This window comes from Gymnoscopelus braueri (assembly GCF_963280865.1).
Source record: "Gymnoscopelus braueri genome assembly, chromosome: 11".
Taxonomy (NCBI): domain Eukaryota; kingdom Metazoa; phylum Chordata; class Actinopteri; order Myctophiformes; family Myctophidae; genus Gymnoscopelus; species Gymnoscopelus braueri.
In genome coordinates this window covers 12,316,395-12,337,037 of record NC_137613.1, presented here as the reverse complement: position 1 = coordinate 12,337,037, position 20,643 = coordinate 12,316,395, and the positions used below count along the sequence as shown (strand labels likewise).

Below are 20,643 nucleotides of genomic sequence, written 5' to 3'. Positions count from 1 at the left end.
GGCCAAGAATTGGTTGAAAGTAATAAACTACTGACAGAAAGAGACCAAGAATTGGTTGAAAGTAAGAAACTACTGACAGAAAAAGGCCAAGAATTGGATAAAAGTAATAAACTACTGACAGTAAAAGGCCAAGAATTTGATGAAAGTAACAAACTACTGACGAAAAAAGGCCAAGAATTGGATGAAAGTAATAAACTACAGACAGAAAAAGGCCTAGAATTGGATAAAAGTAATAAACTACTGACAAAAAAAGGCCAAGAATTGGATGAAAGTAATAAACTACTGACAGAAAAAGGCCAAGAATTGGATGAAAGTAAGAAACTACTTACAAAAAAAGGCCAAGAATTGGATGAAAGTAATAAACTACTGACAGAAAAAGGCCAAGAATTGGATGAAAGTAAGAAACTACTTACAAAAAAAGGCCAAGAATTGGATGAAAGTAATAAACTACTGACAGAAAAAGGCCAAGAATTGGATGAAAGTAATAAACTACTGACACAAAATGGCCAAGAATTGGATGACAGTAATAAACTACTGACAAAAAAAGGCCAAGAATTGGTTGAAAGTAATAAACTACTGACAGAAAGAGACCAAGAATTGGTTGAAAGTAAGAAACTACTGACAAAAAAAGGCCAAGAATTGGATGCAAGTAATAAACTACTGACAAAAAAAGGCCAAGAATTGGTTGAAAGTAATAAACTACTGACAGAAAGAGACCAAGAATTGGTTGAAAGTAAGAAACTACTGACAGAAAAAGGCCAAGAATTGGATAAAAGTAATAAACTACTGACAGTAAAAGGCCAAGAATTTGATGAAAGTAACAAACTACTGACGAAAAAAGGCCAAGAATTGGATGAAAGTAATAAACTACAGACAGAAAAAGGCCTAGAATTGGATAAAAGTAATAAACTACTGACAAAAAAAGGCCAAGAATTGGATGAAAGTAATAAACTACTGACAGAAAAAGGCCAAGAATTGGATGAAAGTAAGAAACTACTTACAAAAAAAGGCCAAGAATTGGATGAAAGTAATAAACTACTGACAAAAAAAGGCCAAGAATTGGTTGAAAGTAATAAACTACTCACTGAAAAAGGCCAAGAATTGGATGAAAGTAATAAACTACTGACAGAAAGAGACCAAGAGCTGAATCAGAAAGATGAAGAGCTGAAGACGATGAAAAAGCAATGGGATGATGTCATCACTGAAAACAAACAGCTTGGTGAGAAATTGATTATTAAAAAAAGACCTCATATCTCTTTATTATTTTTGTCATTAAATAATGAATACTATTTAATATATTAAGTATATCTTCAACATTGCAGCTCAGCAGATCTGTGATCTGAAGACTGAATTAGAGAAACTGAGGACTTAATCAGACCTAAAGACTGGTCAGTAATCTGAAATTATGTTTCCTTTATGTGTGTCGTCAACATTAGTAACCAAAGAGATGGCAGCAGAGCAACGCAAGCTGACCCAGGAAGTAGAGAAACTCACAGCTCAACTGAAGCAAAGAGACGATCAACTGAAGAAGAAAGATGAAGAGCTGAGGATGATGAAGAAGGAGAGGGATGATGTCACCACTGAAGAAAATCATCTTGGTGAGATAGTACTGATTACTTTTATATTTTATACATTTATATGATGATCTTTATCCAGAGTGATTCGGCAACAGCAGAATAAACACACATTTGTGACAGTGGCTGGAAATTTGGGGATCAACTCGGCCATTGACAAAGAGTAGAAAAGAGCAAATTAACTTCTTTTTTTTTTGGTGCTTTCCTTTTTTTTTCATATTAACACAGTTCGAATGTTGAAGAAGGTTTGTATTCCAAAAGATAGTCGTTTTAGAATCATTAAGTGGTTTAAATTACATTACAAAAACAGCAGTGTTTCTGTGTGTTTCTGTCGCTCTTGTGGGGGCGGAGAGTGGTTTTAACTTGCAGGGACAACATTAGCATGAGTGGTTTTGGTTGGTCGTTGGCCCATTGTTCTCCGGTTACAAGCCTAATCCCCGCCCATCAGTATCGCTCCCCTCTGTGGTGGTGTAAAGTAACTAAGTACATTTACTCAAGTACTGTACTTAAGTACAATTTTGAGGTATTTTTACTTTACTGGAGTAATATCCACTGGGTGAATATTCAACCTGAGGCTGAAACTAACTTCACCACGGTGGGAAGCGGCCAGTATTGCGTTAGTCTTTTTCGGGACAGAATCTAGTTGTATAAACAATATAACGTTGTAGCGAACACAGCAGCTAGGTGAGGGCGGCCCCAGCTAAACAACAGGCCGCTCGACGTTCGTTTGTATGGAAGTATTTCACTGAAGATGTGGACAAAACAACGGTGGAGTAACGACGCTAGTAGCTTAGCATTGTTAGCCCGTCGTCAAGCGTCATGGCTGAACGTACACCTGGTGTTTGCATTTCTCCATTTACAACTCGTGCATCTACATAAACGTTCAGATTTCAAATATAAAGTGCTTATCTCATGGCCACGGGTGTTATAATTATGTACGGGTACATGTCACACAAAGTACCCGTATCTTCCGTATTGTTCAATAAAAAGCATTTTGATCCGATTGGTGGCCATTGTCTCGTTTTTTTTTTCAACTACGTGGCCGTATCGGTTGGGGGGTGTATTGCACTCTGATACGTTATAACTATGAGAAAATGGCCGCCGATCGGATTAAAATGCTTTTTATTTTATATTATTGGGGGGCACGGTGGCGCAGTCGGTAGCGCTGTCGCCTCACAGCTAGAAAGTCCTGGGTTCGATTCCCGCCGGGGACGCTGTGGGCGTGTCTTCTCCTCCGCGTCATCAGCGCCCATACCCTAGGTGGGGTTGGTGAAAGGGCCTACTCTGTGTGGAGTTTGCATGTTCTCCCCGTGTCTCCTAGGGTAGTTAATACCCTCACAAAAACATGTAGTAATCCTGGTCGCTATACCGTCTCCCCCATGACAGCCGGGGCGCCTGATGGAGGGGAAGGGAACTGGTTGGAATAACGTGTTCCTTCCACACGCTACGTCCTACCAGGGAAACTCCCCCCTGTCAGGTGACAAGAAAGTCAGTTGGCTCTCATGCATTGAAGGAAGCATGAGCTCGGCCCTGGCCTCCCTAGTCTGAAGGGGACTGGTGTAGCGCTGGTGTAGGGCAGGTGTAGCGCCCAGGATCACTTAGGAAATTGGCACCGGGTGAAAAAAATGGGTTACAAAAGTCGCGGGATAAAAAAAAAATAATAATAAATAAAATGCTTTTTATTGAACAATATGGAAGATACGGGTACTTAGACCCACCCGAAGTGAATTGTAACATCCGTGGCCATGAGGTAAGCACTTTATATTTGAAATCTGAACGTTAATGTAGATGTACGGGTTGTAAATGGAGAGTGCAAACACCAGGTTGGAGTTAATCCAGGACACCCGTGCTGCGCCCGTAGCGAGCTACTAGCATCTGTTGTCATGGCAACCTAGCTGGTGCGTGTCTTTATTATTAATAGGTAAACCTCGACTATAGTCGACTACCAGTGGGTCAAATTTAGTGGTGGAAGAAGCACTCGGTGGTAGCAATACCACAATATAAAAATACCCTGTTACAAGTAAAAGTGCTCAAAATGTTACTTGAGTTCAATCAAAGTAAAAGTACTAAAGTATTGGTATCAAAATATACTTAAAGTACCTAAAGTATAAGTACTAAAATGTTTGAAAATAGCTGATCTACAAGCTCACAACGCGTCGCAATGCGCATTGTGAGCTTGTAGATCGGCTATTTTCAAATAGGGCTGAAGTGGTTAATGTATGTTTTATAATGTAATAATTTATATCTGCAAAGTAACTAGTAACTAGGGGTTACGTAGGTAACCCCAGTTTTCTTAGTTTCATTGTAAGAAACGTACTTATGGGATATCATCGCCCTCTGGCGATTGCACAGAGCACAACACATATGCTCCCGGAAACAATCTTCGATTGGACAGGGTTCTGTGACGCAAACCGGAAACCGGTTGGTTATAAAACCCCCTGCGTCACCAGGTTCATCCTCTGATACCCTTCACTCTGCACGCTAGTCGAATCGCACAGAAGGGGTTTCCAGTAAGTTTCTTACTACGAAACTAAGAAAACTGGGGTTACCTACGTAACCCCTAGTTGTTCTTGTCGTTTCTTCATAAGAAACTTACTTATGGGACACATAGACCCCCCTGGGGAGTCCCAGGAAAAACCCTATCCAACCTGTACGCCCCAAGGTCAAAAGTCATGCCTCCCGGCAAGACCTGACCCCCAGACGCATGACCCAAAAGGTCAAAGAGAAGGGAAATGAGACAGGAGCCCATCAGACAAATCTCTCCCTGAAAGAGAGCCAGGCCCCTGTCCCCACCTTCCATCCCTGGGCCTGGTCCAGCCGGCCCCAGGGAAACAGCCGCATGACCCAAAAAGGGTCAAGAGAAGGCAAACGAAACAGGAGCCCATCAGATGGACCTGATCTCCCCCTGAAAGAGAGCCAGGCTCCTGTCCCCACCTTCCATCCCTGGGCCTGGCCCAGCCGGCCCCAGGGAAACAGGCGCATGACCCAAAAGGGTCAAGAGAAGGGAAATGAAACAGGAGCCCATCAGATGGACCTGATCTCCCCCTGAAAGAGAGCCAGGCTCCTATTTCAATCCAGGGCCCGGCCCAGCCGGCCCCAGGGAAACAGAAAGGAGACCACCGGTCAGGGGAAGAGCAACCAGCCAAAGCCAGTGCCAACGACCCCTGACCCTAGTCCCCCCCTGACCCAGACCATACATGACACCCCCGGTGCCACTATGGTCGAGCAAGGGCCACAGAGGCCCAAAAACCTCTGTCAAGGCCACAACCCGGACGGCCGACGGCACAAACTGCATCCCCCTAGGGACATGCACCACCAGGCCTGCCTCCCCGGCCCTTCACCGACCCCTCACGGGCCAGACCCACAGGTCCAATGCCCGGGGGGAGTCGTGAAACACCTCATCTCCGCCTTGTCTCAGAAGATCTCTGGAAAGCGGAAGAGGCCATGGGTCAGCGTAGAGGAGCGGAGTGATCTCCGACCTCCATACCCCTGCTACCCCCTGCTGGGGCCACCAGCAGGGCCGTCCTGCCTTGGACCAGCGTAGAGTCAGCGTAGAGGAGCGGAGTGATCTCCGACCTCCATACCCCTGCTACCCCCTGCTGGGGCCACCAGCAGGGCCGTCCTGCCTTGGACCCTGACCCGTTCCAGAACGGACAGGATCAGCTCTAAAGGTGGGAAAGCATTCAGCAGAACGTCCGGCCAGACGTGTGCCAATGCGTCCACTCCCAAGGAGGAATCCTTGTTATTCAAAGAAAAGAATCGTGGACACTTTGCGTTCCTCTTGGACGCAAACAGGTCAATCTGAGCCCGACCGAACCGAAGCCAGATCAGGCTCGCCACCTGCGGTTTGAGAGACCACTCCTCGTACCGAAGCTCGCCCCTAGACAGCAGATCCGCGCCGCTGTTGAGGAGACCCGGCACATGGGAGGCGCGTAACGAGGCTAGGCGCAATGTGCTCCATAGCGTCAGTTTGCGTGCTAATTAGTCCAAAACAACAGAGCCCAGGCCCCCTTGTTTATTGACATAGCACATCGTTGTGGTGTTATCCGTTCTAACCAGAACATGACATCCCACAATACGGTCCTCGAACCGTCGGAGGGCGAGGAAGACCGCCAACAACTCCAAATAGTTGATGTGGTATACCTTCTGAGCAGAAGTCCACACCCCCCTGGCTGAGTAGCCTTCGTGGACAGCCCCCCGACCTGAGAGGCTAGCGTCCGTGGTAACCACTTTCCGTGTCACCACCTTGCCCATCCTGACTCCACCGGACAGGAAGGACGCCTGTGACCACTGTTGCAATGTCGTCACGCACCAGGGAGAGACCATCACTTTTCGAAACTTCATGGTGTGTGGTATCTTAAGACTCCGCATCCACCTCTGAAAAGGTCTCATGTGGAGTCAGGTGTATGGCCGAGGCCATGAGACCTGCAGCCTGCATGCATGTCCTGTACGCAACTCTGCGCCCCACGCGTAAAGAGCGCATGTACGCCAGGAACCACTCTGTCTTGAGACAGGCGCGCCACCATCGTGGATGAGTCCAGAGAAATCCCCACGAAGGTGGTTTGCTGGGATGGGATCAAAACACTCTTTCGAGTATTGATCGTAAAACCCAGGGATGTCAGGTGCGCAATAGCCAACTCAGTGTGCCGCGCCACCTCTTCCCTCGACCCCGCCGCCAGCAGCCAGTCATCTATGTACGTCGCCAGACGGAGACCCTGCCGGCGTAGCGGGAAGATAGCCGCGTCCGTGCATTTCACGAAGACCCGAGGGCTCAGTGACATGCTGAACGGAAGCACCGTGTACTCGTATACTTTGCCTTCAAAGCCAAAACGTAGGAACTTCCGGTGTGCGGGGTAGATTGGGACGTGAAAATAGGCATCTTTCAGATCTATACTCGTCCACCAATCCCCCTGTCGTATTGATCGTAACAACCTGGCTGTTGTTAGCATACAAAATTTGAAGATCGTCAGAAACCTGTTTAAACCATTTAGGTTCAGAATAGGTCTCACGCCCCCCCCCCCCCCCCCCCCCCCTTTCTTTTTCACCAGGAAATATTCCGAATAGAAACCTAGCCGGCTCTGATTCGGGGATAATTCTCTGATGGCACCCTTTGCTCAGCAGAGACACCACTTCCTACCGTAGCGTCACAGCCGCCTGGCCAGACGCTCGGGAGAAAATAACCGTGTCCGTTAGGGCAGACAATTGGACTCGAGTCATAGTGACTCGACTCGAGTCTGACTCGAGTCGCATATTTGACGACTTGCGACTCGACTCGGACTTTGAATCTAAAGACTTGCGACTCGACTCGGACTTGGAAGGTAAAAGACCAACGAGACTTGAGACTCGACTCGGACTTGCTAGCGAATGACTCCCGACTCGACTCGAGACAAGATGACTCCGATGACTCGTTTTGTTTTTTTCCCTGTGAATGATCTGTGTGTGAAATGCGCTCTCTCTTTATGCAAACCCATGCTCACTCTACCGCAAATGCCTCTCTCTCTTTATACAAACCCATGCTCACTCTACCGCAAATGTGCTCTCTCTCTTTATACAAACCCATGCTCACTCTACCGCAAATGCGCTATCTCTCTTTATACAAACCCATGCTCACTCTACCGCAAATGCGCTTTCTCTCTTTATACAAACCCATGCTCACTCTACCGCAAACGCCACCGCCACCCCCAGCGGGGTCATTTTGATTCTACGACGGCTGCCGTCTAGTTATCATCAGTGCCAGTGTTGTGAGGAAAAACGGGACCGTACCTATGTTCCCCAGGTTCTATGTTCCCCAGGTTCTATGTTCCCCGCTTTCCTAGGAGAGCGGGGAATATAGGACCTAACCTAAACCTAACCCTAACCATAACCTTAGTGGGGGAACATAGGTCCGGGGAACATAGGTATGACCCCGGAAAAACAAGCAACCAGGTCTAGGAAAACCAGCCCAAAAGAAGCGAGTCAAGCGACTATGGGCCACATGAGCACTCTAACATATACATCAGCTATTTGAAAATAGCAGATCTACAAGCTCACAACGCGTCGCGATGCAACTATAGTCGTTCGTGTTTTGTTTATGACCCCAGCCAGCCACCACCCCAACAGCAACAGTAGCACCAGCCAGCGAGATATACGTACTTGTAAACATGAAAGTCACTCACCACTGTCGAATTTACTTTATCCATGGTAACAGCAATAAAGTGTTTGCGTAATCCATCACTTTCTCACGTCGCCACTTTTCCATTCGTCCGCAGGTTTAATAACTTTAACTTCACCAAATCACTCCCACCAAACTTGAATTCCTTCCTTATTTTTTTTCCACCATAAGTTTCTCTCTGCTATATATATATATATATATATATAAGCTTAAAGAGATGCCTTTATTCCACTGTGTTTTAGTTTTTTTTTTTTTTTACCAAGGACCCCTTTGCAAAAACAAAATAAAAGCACGTGTAGTGTTGCCAGATCTGCTTATTATGCCAGATCTGCTTATCATCATTTCCCCGCAAGATTGTATTTGAAAATAGCAGATCTACAAGCTCACAACGCGTCGCGAGCTTGTAGATCTACTATTTTCAAATAGCTGATGTATATGTTAAAGTGCTCATGTGGCCCATAGTCGCTTCTTTTGGGGTGATTTTGGGCTGGTTTTCATAGACCTGGTTGCTTGTTTCTCTCACAGAATCTGGCAACACTGCTCCTGTAGTACTAGATGGCTGAACTGTGCCTGATGGAAAACGTAATATTAAAATACTACAAAACAAACACAGACACGTCAGGATTATAGGCCTATAGATAAATGCCATTAATGTATTTCCTTTCCTGCATCATTTCACCCACAGTTTATCCAATATGAATTAATAATTAATATAATTATAGGCTATTTGTCTTTGATTGACCCAACTGCACCCAAACTGCAAAATGTACTGTCAGTAAATTATTATCAATTGTGGGAGATGGCGCCAGTGTGTGTGGCCCGCCGTCTGTTCCTGTCAGCTGTGTTTGTGTCTGTCCTGTTCTTGACACTTGTCATTGGAAACACTGATTCCACTCTGGTGTATGATCGCCAAGCATTGTTTCACATCCGACTTGCCGCTCCTCTGGTGAGGTTTAAGCTGGGAGGACCGCATTTCCTCCCGCCGCTGCTTTCGGACATCCCGCCACATCTGTTTGCCGACACTTTTCTCCCGCGCGGCTACCTGGAGATCGCTGGATCCTGCTGTCAGCTGGCTGAGGCCCGTCACGGGCACAGATGTGGAGTCTGTGCTCCCCCGCCCATACTCACCTCGCCTTCGCCGGTGTGGAATTAACGCTGCCAGCCTCCGTCCACTGAAACGAGCGGCGCCGCCGCCGACAGCGACAGTAATGGCCCCGGTTCCTACGAAGTGTGCCCTGGTAAACACGAGATCGCTAAGGAACAAGACGGCTTTCCTGAAAGATGTATTCACCACAAATGGATTAGAGTTTCTTTTCCTGACTGAAACCTGGCTTCATGTTGGTGAGTCCTCCGTCTTTTCGGGGCTGCTCCCGCCCGACTGCTCATACTTTAGCTCACCTCGGTCAAGCCGAGGAGGAGGAGGTGTAGCTATTGTTTTTAAAAACAGCCTTCCCTGCAAACAATTGTCAGGGGTCTCATACTCCTCATTTGAGCTTAACCTGTTTGAGCTGGGTCGCTCAGACCCTGTACTGTTTGCAGTGATCTACCGCCCGCCGCAATACAACCGAAACTTTTTAACTGACTTCTCTGACTTTTTGGCTGGCTTTATGCCCAAATATGGGCGTGTGCTGCTAACCGGGGATATGAACATTCATGTGGACCGTCCTATTAACCCCCTGCCCAGAGACTTTCTCAACATTGTTGATGCTTTTAATCTTGTATTGCATGCGACGTGCCCCACCCACGAGCGTGGGCACACGCTAGATCTGGTTTTATCTTTTGGTTTACCTGATTTTAATGTTAGAGTGGGCGATCCTATTTGTATCTCTGATCACATGCCGTTATTCTTTAACATCTCGCTCCCCTATCAGAGCGCTAAACCACTCGCCCCAGCCCGCCTGTGCCGTATGATTAACCCTTCTACTGCCGAGCGGTTCTCCACTGCTTTTCACAATTTTCATTCAGACCCAGGGCCCTGTGTTCATTTAAATACAGAGGATTTAACCTCATCCTTTCTCTCCACCTGCACTAGCGCTCTTAACACCGTAGCTCCACTAAAAGCCATGCGTCCCAAACAACACTCTGAACCATGGCTAAATGACATTACTCGTTCTGCCAGGCGAGAATGTAGGAGAGCAGAGCGCAAGTGGAAGAAGGATAGGTTACAGGTGTCTTTTGAAATTTTGAGAGAAGCCTGGAATGTATATCAGAGGACTGTGAATTCTGAAAGGATTAAACATTTTTCTGATATCATTTCAAATAACTGCCACAAACCTCGTGTTCTTTTCAAGACAATAAACTCCATTCTGGTAACGCCACAATCCACCAGCGTGGAGGCTTCACCTGAAATGTGTGAACATTTTCTACATTTCTTCATCGATAAAATTGTCTCGATTAGAGCTCAGATTGTTATGCCCTCTTTTGATCCTTCCATAACTGTCACCTGCTCTGCTGCTTTCAATGAGTTCGAACCAGTGTCACCTTCCCACCTTGAAAAAAATGTTTCTCAGTTAAAACCTGCTTCTTGTCCTACTGACACTGTCCCACCTCGCCTTTTCAAGGAAACCTGGCAGACTATTGGACCACATGTCCAATTGATTATTAATCAGAGTCTTGCCTCAGGTGTGGTTCCAATTTATTTCAAGCAGGCAGTAGTCGAACCATTGATTAAAAAACCAAGCCTTGACACCTCAGTTCTCTCTAATTTTAGGCCCATCTCAAAACTTCCCTTCATCTCCAAAATTTGTGAGAAAGCCGTACTTCTACAGCTTCAGTCATTTTTAATTACACAAAATCTCCTTGAGGTTTTTCAATCTGGTTTCAAAGCCTTTCACAGTACAGAGTCAGCCCTTTTAAGAGTTGTAAATGACCTTTTAAGAACCACTGACCTTGGTGATCCTGCGATCCTTGTGCTTTTAGACCTCACAGCTGCCTTCGACACGTTACAACACAGCATTCTCCTCTCACGTCTAGAGTGCTGTGTGGGTGTCGGAGGCACTGCTTTAAAATGGTTCAGGTCCTATCTGTCAAACAGATCGTTCTCTGTAGCCCTAGGTGACTCCACATCATCCTCTGCCCCTCTCCCATGTGGAGTCCCGCAGGGCTCAATTCTTGGTCCCATCCTTTTCTACCTGTACCTCCTCCCTCTGGGTTTGATTTTTAAAAAGCATGGCATTCCCTACCATTTCTATGCAGATGATTCACAGATATATATGCCCCTGAAAAAAAATGACGCCTCCTCCATGAACACACTGATGGACTGTCTGAAGGACATAAAAGCATGGATGGCCCTGAACTTCCTTAACTTTAATGAAAGTAAAACAGAGGTCATGGTGTTCAGACCCAGCACCGCCTGCGACACCTCCTCTCTGGATCTGGGCCCCCTGCAGCCTTTTCTAAAACCAGTGGTCACTAGCCTTGGTGTCAAATTGGACAGTGATTTTAAGTTTGACAAACAGATAAACTCTGTTGTTAAATCCAGCTTTTATCAGCTGAGGCTCTTAGCCAAAGTCAAGTCTGCTGTAACCGTCTCTGATTTTGAACGTCTCATCCATGCTTTTATCTCAACCCGACTCGACTACTGTAATGCACTCTATGTTGGCATTAGCCAAGCCTGTTTGTCTCGATTACAGTTAGTCCAAAATGCGGCCGCCCGCCTCTTAACAGGGACACGGAAATTTGATCACATCTCCCCCATTCTTGCCTCCCTACACTGGCTCCCTGTTCGTTACAGGATTCAGTTCAAGACTTTAATGTTTGTCTTCAAGTCTTTAAATGGGCTGGCACCATTATACATTTCGGAACTGCTACCTCCCAATAATGGTACAAGGGTCTTGAGGTCTACTGACCAGTCACTCCTTAAAGTCCCAGCAACTAAATTGAAAACACGGGGAGATAGGTCATTTTCCGCCATAGCGCCCACACTGTGGAACAAGCTGCCACCCCATGTTAGAGTGTCTCAAACCCTGCCTGTGTTTAAATCACGTTTGAAAACTCACTTGTTCTCCTTGGCGTTTGAAAATTCAACTTGAGAAACTGCCGCTTTCCCCCAGGCATTGTGTCAATCGTTGTTTTGTGCATTGTGTGTGTTCTCTTGTTTATTGTTTATTTTAGTATTTTACTGAGTGTACAGCACTTTGGTTCAACACTGTTGTTTTTAAACGTGCTCTATAAATAAAGTGGATTGGATTGTGTGTGTGTGTGTGTGTGTGTGTGTGTGTGTGTGTGTGTGTGTGTGTGTGTGTGTGCACGCGCGCGCGCAGGCAGTGCCAGTTTGAGCCTGCCAAATGTTAAAAAATAAATGATCAGACATGTAATGTTGTAATGGATAAATGAACAGCTTTATGCTGGTTAAATTATGACTTTAAGATACAGTTTCTCTCTTCAAGATATAAACCTGAGTGCTTTGTGGGTGGGCTGGGGAACAATAGTAGTGAGGGACTTGACACAACCTTGTGACTCGACTTGACAACCTTGTGACTCGACTTGTGACTCGGCTTGACTTGCCCACAACAGAAAGACTTGGGACTCGACTTGGACTTGGGACAAAATGACTTGGGACTCGACTTGGACTCGGACCGGAGGGTTGGATTGACTTGGGACTCGACTTGGACTTGGGACCAAATGACTTGGGACTCGACTTGGGACTCGGACCTGAGGGTTGGATTGACTTGGGACTCGACTTGGGACCAAATGACTTGGGACTCGACTTGGACTTGGGACCAAACGACTTGGGACCAAATGACTTGGGACTCGACTTGGACTTGGGACCAAACGACTTGGGACCAAATGACTTGGGACTCGACTTGGACTCGGACCGGAGCGACTTGGAACAATTGTCTGCCGTTAGGGGAGGTTTACGGGGAAATTGCAACCTATATCCTTTTGTATTGGTACACAGTACCCAAGGAGTCGGTTTGCAGGCTTCCCATTGCGCCAAGCAACGAGCCAGAGGGTTCGTGGGGCCGAAGGGGGTCAATGACGTCATCAGCTCCGAAAAGCGTCGCCTTGTTACCAAGGTTACCGGTGAAACTGCCGGCCCGACCGGCGTAACCAGTGGGAGGGCGTCCACAGGGGGCAGCAGTGGTCGCCTCCGTCCGTGTCTAAACGGACGCGAAGAACTCACCGCTTCGGAGGACGAGCCGGTTTCCATGGGAACCGGAGGCGTCGACCCTCGTCTCGACGAGACAGCGGAACCCTTACTCGGTCGAGTTTCTACCCGGAACGAAACTCCCGTCCCTCTCGGGGAGAGTTGAGCGGGTAACACCAGGGTCCGTTGGTCCGTCAATTTCCGCCTCTTGACGACCGCCGTCTTAGGGAGGTCAACTGGGGCGGGCCTCTTGTGCGGAGACGTTGTTGCTACACGGAACAACACTTTCGTCCCACCAGGGGAGTTTTGACGGTGCAACACCGGGGCCGTCTGGAAAACGCATTTCCGCCTTCCCCCGTCCGCCATTTTAGGGCATTCGAGGGAGGCCGCCATTTTGGCTCTCGACCGTCTCACAGATGAGCTTTGCAGCCATCTGCCGGACGGAAGAGGGAACTGCACAGTCGCAGTTGGAAATGTTTTTATCACAGAAGGCCCCTGTTTCACATTGTGAAAACAACACTCAATAGACATTTGATTTATAGCAGAAAGAGGTACTACCTGCGATTGATTCTTCATGTTTATGGCACGCACAGGAGTTGTCCCTGCAGTGTTCGGAATGCCGTCCAGGTGCAAACCGAACACTGAGGGCTCATAGCATAGTTTCGAGGACAGGGCACCCCACCGGGGTGCGATCCGCCTCTGACATCAGCATGAGAAGAAATGAGCATTTGTGTTTTCGGCAACGGGTTTATTCCACACACACAAATAACATTACACACATTAGACTTATAGGACAGCATGGCAATTAAATTGTCTTTTTTAGCGTCTCTTATAGTCTCTGTGTTCCCGCGGAGCCGCCCGTGGCCCTGTCCGTCGGGGCAAGAAGAGCGCCAGTTCTGGTCCCCAATTGGGGAGCTGACCCTGCATAATACCGGCCAAGTGCCTGTGACGGGATCAGCCGTAGACCGTCACTTACCCCTCCCTTTGCGACCCGCCCCGGGGTCCTTTCGGGGGGGTTTCAGGGTCTCTGCGCTTTCTTACGTCCCCCACGCCGAATGAGCCGCATGGACGTTCCCAGGAGTTGGTTCTGGCGGAGGACGACCTGGACGCTCCTCGTCTGTGTCCAGCGACGGCGGTGGCGAGGAGGCCAGCGGTCGCCCCTCGCCTCTGCTGCTCCTCCGTCTGTGTCCTCCCGATCAGGTCCGTGCTGCTATCGAAGAGGTTGTGAGCCTGGAGGGGAAGGGCGAGAAGTCCTGTAGACAAATCCGCCCCCGCAGTTGTGGCCAGGTCCAACCATTGGGCCCTCTCCAAGTCCGCGGTGAGGGCCATGGCCCGACCCGTCCACATCAGGCTCTGGCAGGTGCAGAGGATGGCTAGCTGCGTTAGCCTGTCCAGCTCCGCCGCATCCTCCACCCATTCTCCGTGGACCGCTGCTGCAGGCATCCCGTCCACCAGGGGTTTGGCCACCAGCTCTCTAAGCCTGACGGCGGCCGATCCTTGCAGCAACGAAACCGCGTTGAGCGCCTCCGCAGCCGAGCCCAAGGCCTTGTAGAGGGCGCTGAGGGTCGCTGTGCGGTCCTGTCTGGCGTGCTCGGCGAAGATGGGCTGATGCCCCGGTCCAATTCCCACCGAGCCTCTCCTCGCCCTCTCGATGCGAGTCGCCAGAGCAGCGTCCATGGGGGGAAGGCCACTGACCCCCAGGTCCGCCCCAGAGACGATCTTGGTCGCGAAACCAAGTCGGTCCGGTTCCCCCCCTACCTCGCCGCCAGGAGTGGTGCAGGGCCTCACGGATTCCCGACACCTCGGGTAGGAGTTTCGACGGGGCCCGCCGGGGAGCCAGGCCCTGGAATCCTGGGACGGGGGCCCCGACTGAGGCCTTCGCTGCCTCCATAGGCTGTTCCAGGCCGCACCTGGAGATAGCCCTCCGCAGCACTGCTGACACAGGCTCGGGAGGCTCCCTCACCCCTATAGGAGCCATCACCTATGGTGCTGCTGGCTCCGTCCAGGCAGCTGCTGCGGGCGCGAGGATCTCTGCTCGCACCTCGGGGCCTCTCGCGCCCGACGGGGGGAGGGTCCGGCCTCCACCTCGTCTTGGGAAGCCTCACCTATCCCGGCGTCCTCTCCATCCGAGCCTCCTGGCGTCGGCGTGTCGCCCCAGGCGAGGACGGAGAAGGAGGGGGAGGAGGGAGGAACGCAGTCCCCGGTCAGCAGCCCACTGGCCTCGGCTGACACTGCACGGTCCGGCGAAGGCGACGGAGGAGCCTCTCTCCGGACTTTCCTCCTGGCTCCGCTGGATCTCGGTGCATCCTGTGGTAGGCCTGGCCCGAGGTCCGTGCTTACCACCGACGCCGTGTGGCCCATGGCAAGGCCAGCGTTGGTGTTAGCATTGCTGCTGGCGGCCGCCAGGCCCTGGGCCCTTCTGAGGCGGCACTCCAGCTGGTGGACCGTGAAGTCATCACAGGGCCTGCATGCGTCTTCGTCGCCCGCGTGGTGCAGGGCGAGCCACGCATGGTTGCGCCCCAGGCACAGGATGCACAGCCGATGGCGGTCGTCCGCTGCTACTGGTAGGCAGCAGCCCGTCAGACCGCAGACACGAGACGCCTACATCTTATTTTCCTCCAGTCACCACGAGGCAGGTAAGCGCAGCTAGGCTAACCCAACCTAGCATACGCCTGTTAGCTTAACACGGCCTGTAGTCTGGCTAGCGGCGTTAGCTAACTTCTTAGCTCGTGGAAAACTGAGAGGACAGGAAAGTAACGCGGGAGCGTTTTAATCTAACAACGATAAACTGTAGAAATAACGAAAACGCCCATAGAGCGACACTGGGTGCCCTCGCTATGGGTTTTGTTGGGATTCGTCGAAGTTTATCGCGGTCGCTAGTCGTGTTGTCTTCAGGACTCGTGCGCATTCGCTGCTAGCAGAGTGAAGGAATAGGATGAACCTGGTGACGCAGGGGTTTTTATAACCAAACGGTTTCCGGTTTGCGTCACAGAACCCTGTCCAATCGAAGATTGTTTCCGGGAGCATATGTGTTGTGCTCTGTGCAATCGCCAGAGGGCGATGTGTAGGTTGGGTGAGGAGCTTAAGCAAATGAACTGAAGGAGAGAAAGAGGACTGGGGAGGCAGGCTTTTATAGGGCGTGGACACCCGGGCCCAGGTGCACGCCAATTTGGCTGATTGCCAACATCTCACTGCTCCCCAAGTCCTATAGAGCATCGCAGTTCCCGCCCCCTCCGGGTGCCGGAAGAAAAAACTCAATGCATTTTTCCCATTGACATTTCCAAAAATATTTATATCTATTAATTTAAGCCTCGAATCAAGCCATCATGACATCACATGAATCATGACCATAAAACGTTTGATTCTGTGATTTATTATTTTTTTAAACGGCAAAACAAGGGTATTTATTAAATATAGTATATCATATAATTAAATATAAAATTTTAAAAAATCACAGAAAAAAACGTTTTATGGTCATGATTCATGTCATGTCATGATGGCTTGATTCGAGGCTTAAATTAATAGATATAAATATTTTTGCAAATGTCAATGGGAAAAGTGCATTGAGTTTTTTCTTCCGGCACCAGGAAAAACCAGGAAGTGGGCGGGAACTAGTTCCCGCCCCTTCCGGGTTCCACCGCAAAATACTCAATGCATTTTTCCCATTGACATTTCCAAAAATATTTATATCAATTAATTTAAGCCTAGAATCAAGCCAATAAAACATGACCATCATCATGACCATAAAACGTTTGATTCTGTGATTTTTTGGGGAATTTACTGGAGCAAAAATCCTGTGTGGGAAACATCCTGCGGGGGGACCGGAAGTAGGAAATAGCGGCTCAGTGTGTTTACATTTGCCAGCAGAACGTAGCTCGTTCGCAGCTGGCGAACGGGCCTTTTGCATGTAGTTGAAGCGCAAGGGGGCGGGGGGGGGCGGTGCATGGGGAGAGAGTCAGCGCACTGAAGTCAAGGCACACTACAGACTACTGTGTTGTTGACAGACAACGGATGCACGCTTATTATGAGAAACAACACAAATAAAACATGGCAAAACAGTTGCGTGCATTAGTGCAAGATGAGGGTAAAGGAAACATTCAGTCTAAATGTCCAGTAATTCGCACGCGAAAAGGAAACATTAATGTCCAGTTTGCTAATCCACAACTACTGTGCCAGATAATCACCAAGAGTTAAAAAAGAAAAAACGTTTCAGTCATTCAGTCCGACTTCACTGTAGCCTATAGTAGCCTTTTCATAAATTATATTTGTATTAGGCTGTCCTAAGAGTTTATAATATTTAGAGAAATGTAAGGTTTCAAATACAAACGTATTGGTAGTAGTTGCTGGACATTTAGACTGAATGTTTCATTTATCCTCATCTTGCGCTAATGCACGCAACTGTTTTGCCAGGTTTTATTTGTGTTGTTTCTCATAAGCGTGCATCCGTTGTCCGTCAACAACACAGTAGTCTGTGCCTTGACTTCAGTGCGCTGACTCTCTCCCCCCCCCCGCCCCCCGCCCCCTTGCGCTTCAACTACATGCAAAAGGCCCGTTCGCCAACTGCGAACGAGCTACGTTCTGCTGGCAAATGTAAACACACTGAGCCGCTATTTCCTACTTCCGGTCCCCCCGCAGGATGTTTCCCACACAGGATTTTTGCTCCAGTAAATTCCCGCGGAAACAGGTGGATAGGAACCAATGAGAACACAAATGAATACAAAGCAACAAAACCATAACCATACAACCTAAGAGTGACATAACATTATCATACTACAGGGAACCGTCACACTCCAGTAAAGTAAAAATACCTAAAATGTACTTAAGTACAGTACTTGAGTAAATGTACCACCACTGGTCAAATGAGTCGACTAGTAAAAATCCGAAAATTATCTGTTGTAGCAGTGGGCAACATTTTAATTGTGTTGCATCAAATTTCTATAGAGTGGACAGCTGACTGAAAGTTGTCAATGGGGGAATGATTAGAGGAGTGGCTAGGTTGAATAAATTACCCATTGTTCACGTCCATTACCTGGAGCTGAGAGGTGCTAGAAGTGGAAATTCTTTAGAAGGAATTATTTCAGTTTGGACTATTGTAGATAGCAAGATTCAAATGGTCACATCTTCTTCATTTTTTTTCCAATTTCAATGAATGACACTTCATATGAAAGCTTATATTCTGTACTTTAACAATCTGTAATAAAGTGAAAAATGACAAATGCCCCCTTGCGGCCTAAAGCACTGTACCCGCTCACATTTCTATTAATGTAAATATGGATCAACTCATAGTCATAGAGCATGGAGAAATGTGTTCACAATGTTATCCTTTCCTGGTTTTTGGTATGAATGTAATGATCTCTTGTTTAAGTAAGTCATGAATTAAGTAAGGACTCAAGGTAGCCTTAACCCCATGTTAAGGACACAGGGCCGTATTGTAAATAGTTGGGTTCCAATTCCAGGCTACTGTACTGCATACCTTTGCATGATATCACTGTCAGAACCAGGAAGTGAGCTTAGTTAGTTTGGCAGCAAGCAAGTAGCATGTTACAGTATGCTCCTACATGTAATGTGTAAGAGTTGTTCAGTAAAGGATTATATAAACTATTATAACTATAACAGTAGTTCAATAAAGGATTATATATCTGAGTGGACTTCATTACAACTTCCCTGGGTGTGTTACTATAATCAAATGAACAAATATCACACTTTTCTCTCAAATGCCTCAGGTGTGGAACAACTTCAGATACCCCTGAGAACAGGTAAGATCTTTACTCTTCTCTGACCTTTAAATTTGACCCTGACATCAAATCAAGAACTACAACATAATGAAATTAACAATGATTGTCCTGTTTTTTCCTCCCTCAGTCATCTGGGCCATTAAACTTTAAGTGCAGTTCACCTCTACCTTTGTGAAACCAGAAATCAGAATTAAAATGACATAATAGTCTGACTTTTTATTTTAACAGAAATGAAAGAAGACTTCATGAAGAAGAACTGGACTGAGCTCGTTAAACGCGTCACAGAGATTCAGGGTGTACTCGATGATCTTCTTCGTGAAGGCTTTCTGTCAGAGGAGACGTATAGCAACATCAAGGCAGAGGGGACCAGTGAGGCTAAAGTGAGAACGTTGCATGACATTATGAAAAAGAAAGGGAAAAAAGCCATGTCAGCGTTCTACGATGCTCTGCAGAAGCATGAGAAGCATCTTGTTGAAGACCTGAGTAAGAGCCAATAACAATATATTAAAATATATTTTTTTCAAGTCTGTAGGAGTTTTGTGTGACATGCTTATTTATTATTTTTTTCTAGAGGAAGGAGGTCATCATTGACTTCAGGAGAAACGGAGGTGAAAATGCTCCTGTGAATCAACGGAGAAAGGGTGGAGAGAGGCCAGTTTTAAACTGTAGGAGTCCATCTGTCAGAAAGACCTTCTGACTTCTTGTTAGAACTATTCATGCTCACTCATCCACAGTATAAATAATTTGGTTTAAACATTAAATAATCTGATCAAATCTAGATATATGGTAAACATTTGGAGAATACAACATTCAGACAAAAAGCAGTATTCATTTTACTCACATGTGCACCAGTCATGACTTTATGGACATATGGACATTATGATTGTATTAGTATTGGATCTCTTCTACTATGATATATGGACTTTATGGGATCATCATGATTACCTTGAATGTCATATTTTGATCATGTTTTTATTATTATCTTAATATGGTGGGTTACAGTCTATGTTCTTGTCATGGGTTGAAGACATTTTCCTTATTTTGGGGACTTTTTTTTATTTGGATTTTTTTGCCTTGCATTTGTTTTATTTTCCCCGCCTCCTTGTTAGTGTGTTCAGGACGGGGTGCAGGCCTGAACACGTCCTGAACACGACTATGTTCAGCTTGCACCCCGTCCTGAACACGACTATGTTCAGCCTGCACCCCGTCCTGAACACAACTATGTTCAGCTTGCACCCCGTCCTGAACACGACTATGTTCAGCCTGCACCCCGTCCTGAACACGACTATGTTCAGCCTGCACCCCGTCCTGAACACGACTATGTTCAGCCTGCACCCCGTCCTGAACACGACTATGTTCAGCCTGCACCCCGTCCTGAACACGACTATGTTCAGCCTGCAGCCCGTCCTGAACACGACTATGTTCAGCCTGCACCCCGTCCTGAACACGACTATGTTCAGCCTGCAGCCCGTCCTGAACACGACTATGTTCAGCCTGCACCCCGTCCTGAACACGACTATGTTCAGCCTGCACCCCGTCCTGAACACAACTATGTTCAGTTACCTCTCTGCCGTTAGAAGAGCAGCTGGACACAGCACAGCAGGAGATCGCGCAGCTCACCCAGGAGAACACATGGCTTAAGGCGTCCCTCTTTGGTCTTCAAAGATTCCAGAACGATGCTAAGCTTTTCTACACTGGATTTCAGGTGAGCAACAGAAAACTAGAGGTTGTTTCTGTTGTTTAATCTTATACCTGTTTTGTTTGTTTTTGCTTTTTTTTCTTGGTTTGTTTTATCTCCTGAGTGAGTTTTTATAAAAAATGTCATGTTAATAAATTGTACAGCTCATTGTGTAATAGAATGGAACGGTGAAGTTCCCTCATAAGCCCTCCTAGGGTTTCCTACCTCACCCACAGAACATTTATACCCTTTCTTTCCTTGGAAAGAGCTTTTATACTGTGCATATGAATATTAATATCTGTTGTGCAAATCAATAAACTAAACTTGACCTTCAAAAGAGGTACAGTTCTTCCAGCAAGGTGGCTTCTGTCAAGGCAAGTGAAACACCTGTTACACTTCAGGTTTGATGCTGTGAA

The 20,643-nt window shown here is 47.4% G+C and overlaps 1 protein-coding gene across 1 annotated transcript; it reads left to right on the top strand.

Moving 5' to 3' along the window:
- The first annotated feature begins 1,002 nt into the window (after positions 1-1,002).
- Positions 1,003-19,539, top strand: LOC308096075 (uncharacterized protein). Its single transcript, XM_080443356.1, has 5 exons — positions 1,003-1,219; positions 1,437-1,598; positions 18,538-18,570; positions 18,778-19,032; positions 19,121-19,539. The coding sequence occupies exons 1-5, from the start codon at positions 1,174-1,176 to the stop codon at positions 19,138-19,140; spliced, it is 516 nt and encodes a 171-aa protein (XP_080299482.1). The 5' UTR covers positions 1,003-1,173; the 3' UTR covers positions 19,141-19,539.
- The last annotated feature ends 1,104 nt before the right edge of the window (positions 19,540-20,643 follow it).

What these genes read in the sequence shown, in the direction of transcription:
- LOC308096075 (XM_080443356.1), top strand. Translation starts at nt 1,174, where the DNA reads ATGAAAAAGCAATGGGATGATGTCATCACTGAAAACAAACAGCTTG. An exon ending in TCAGATACCCCTGAGAACAG is followed by an intron (nt 18,571 to 18,777) that starts GTAAGATCTTTA and finishes TTATTTTAACAG; the next exon opens with AAATGAAAGAAGACTTCATG. An exon ending in GCATCTTGTTGAAGACCTGA is followed by an intron (nt 19,033 to 19,120) that starts GTAAGAGCCAAT and finishes ATTTTTTTCTAG; the next exon opens with AGGAAGGAGGTCATCATTGA.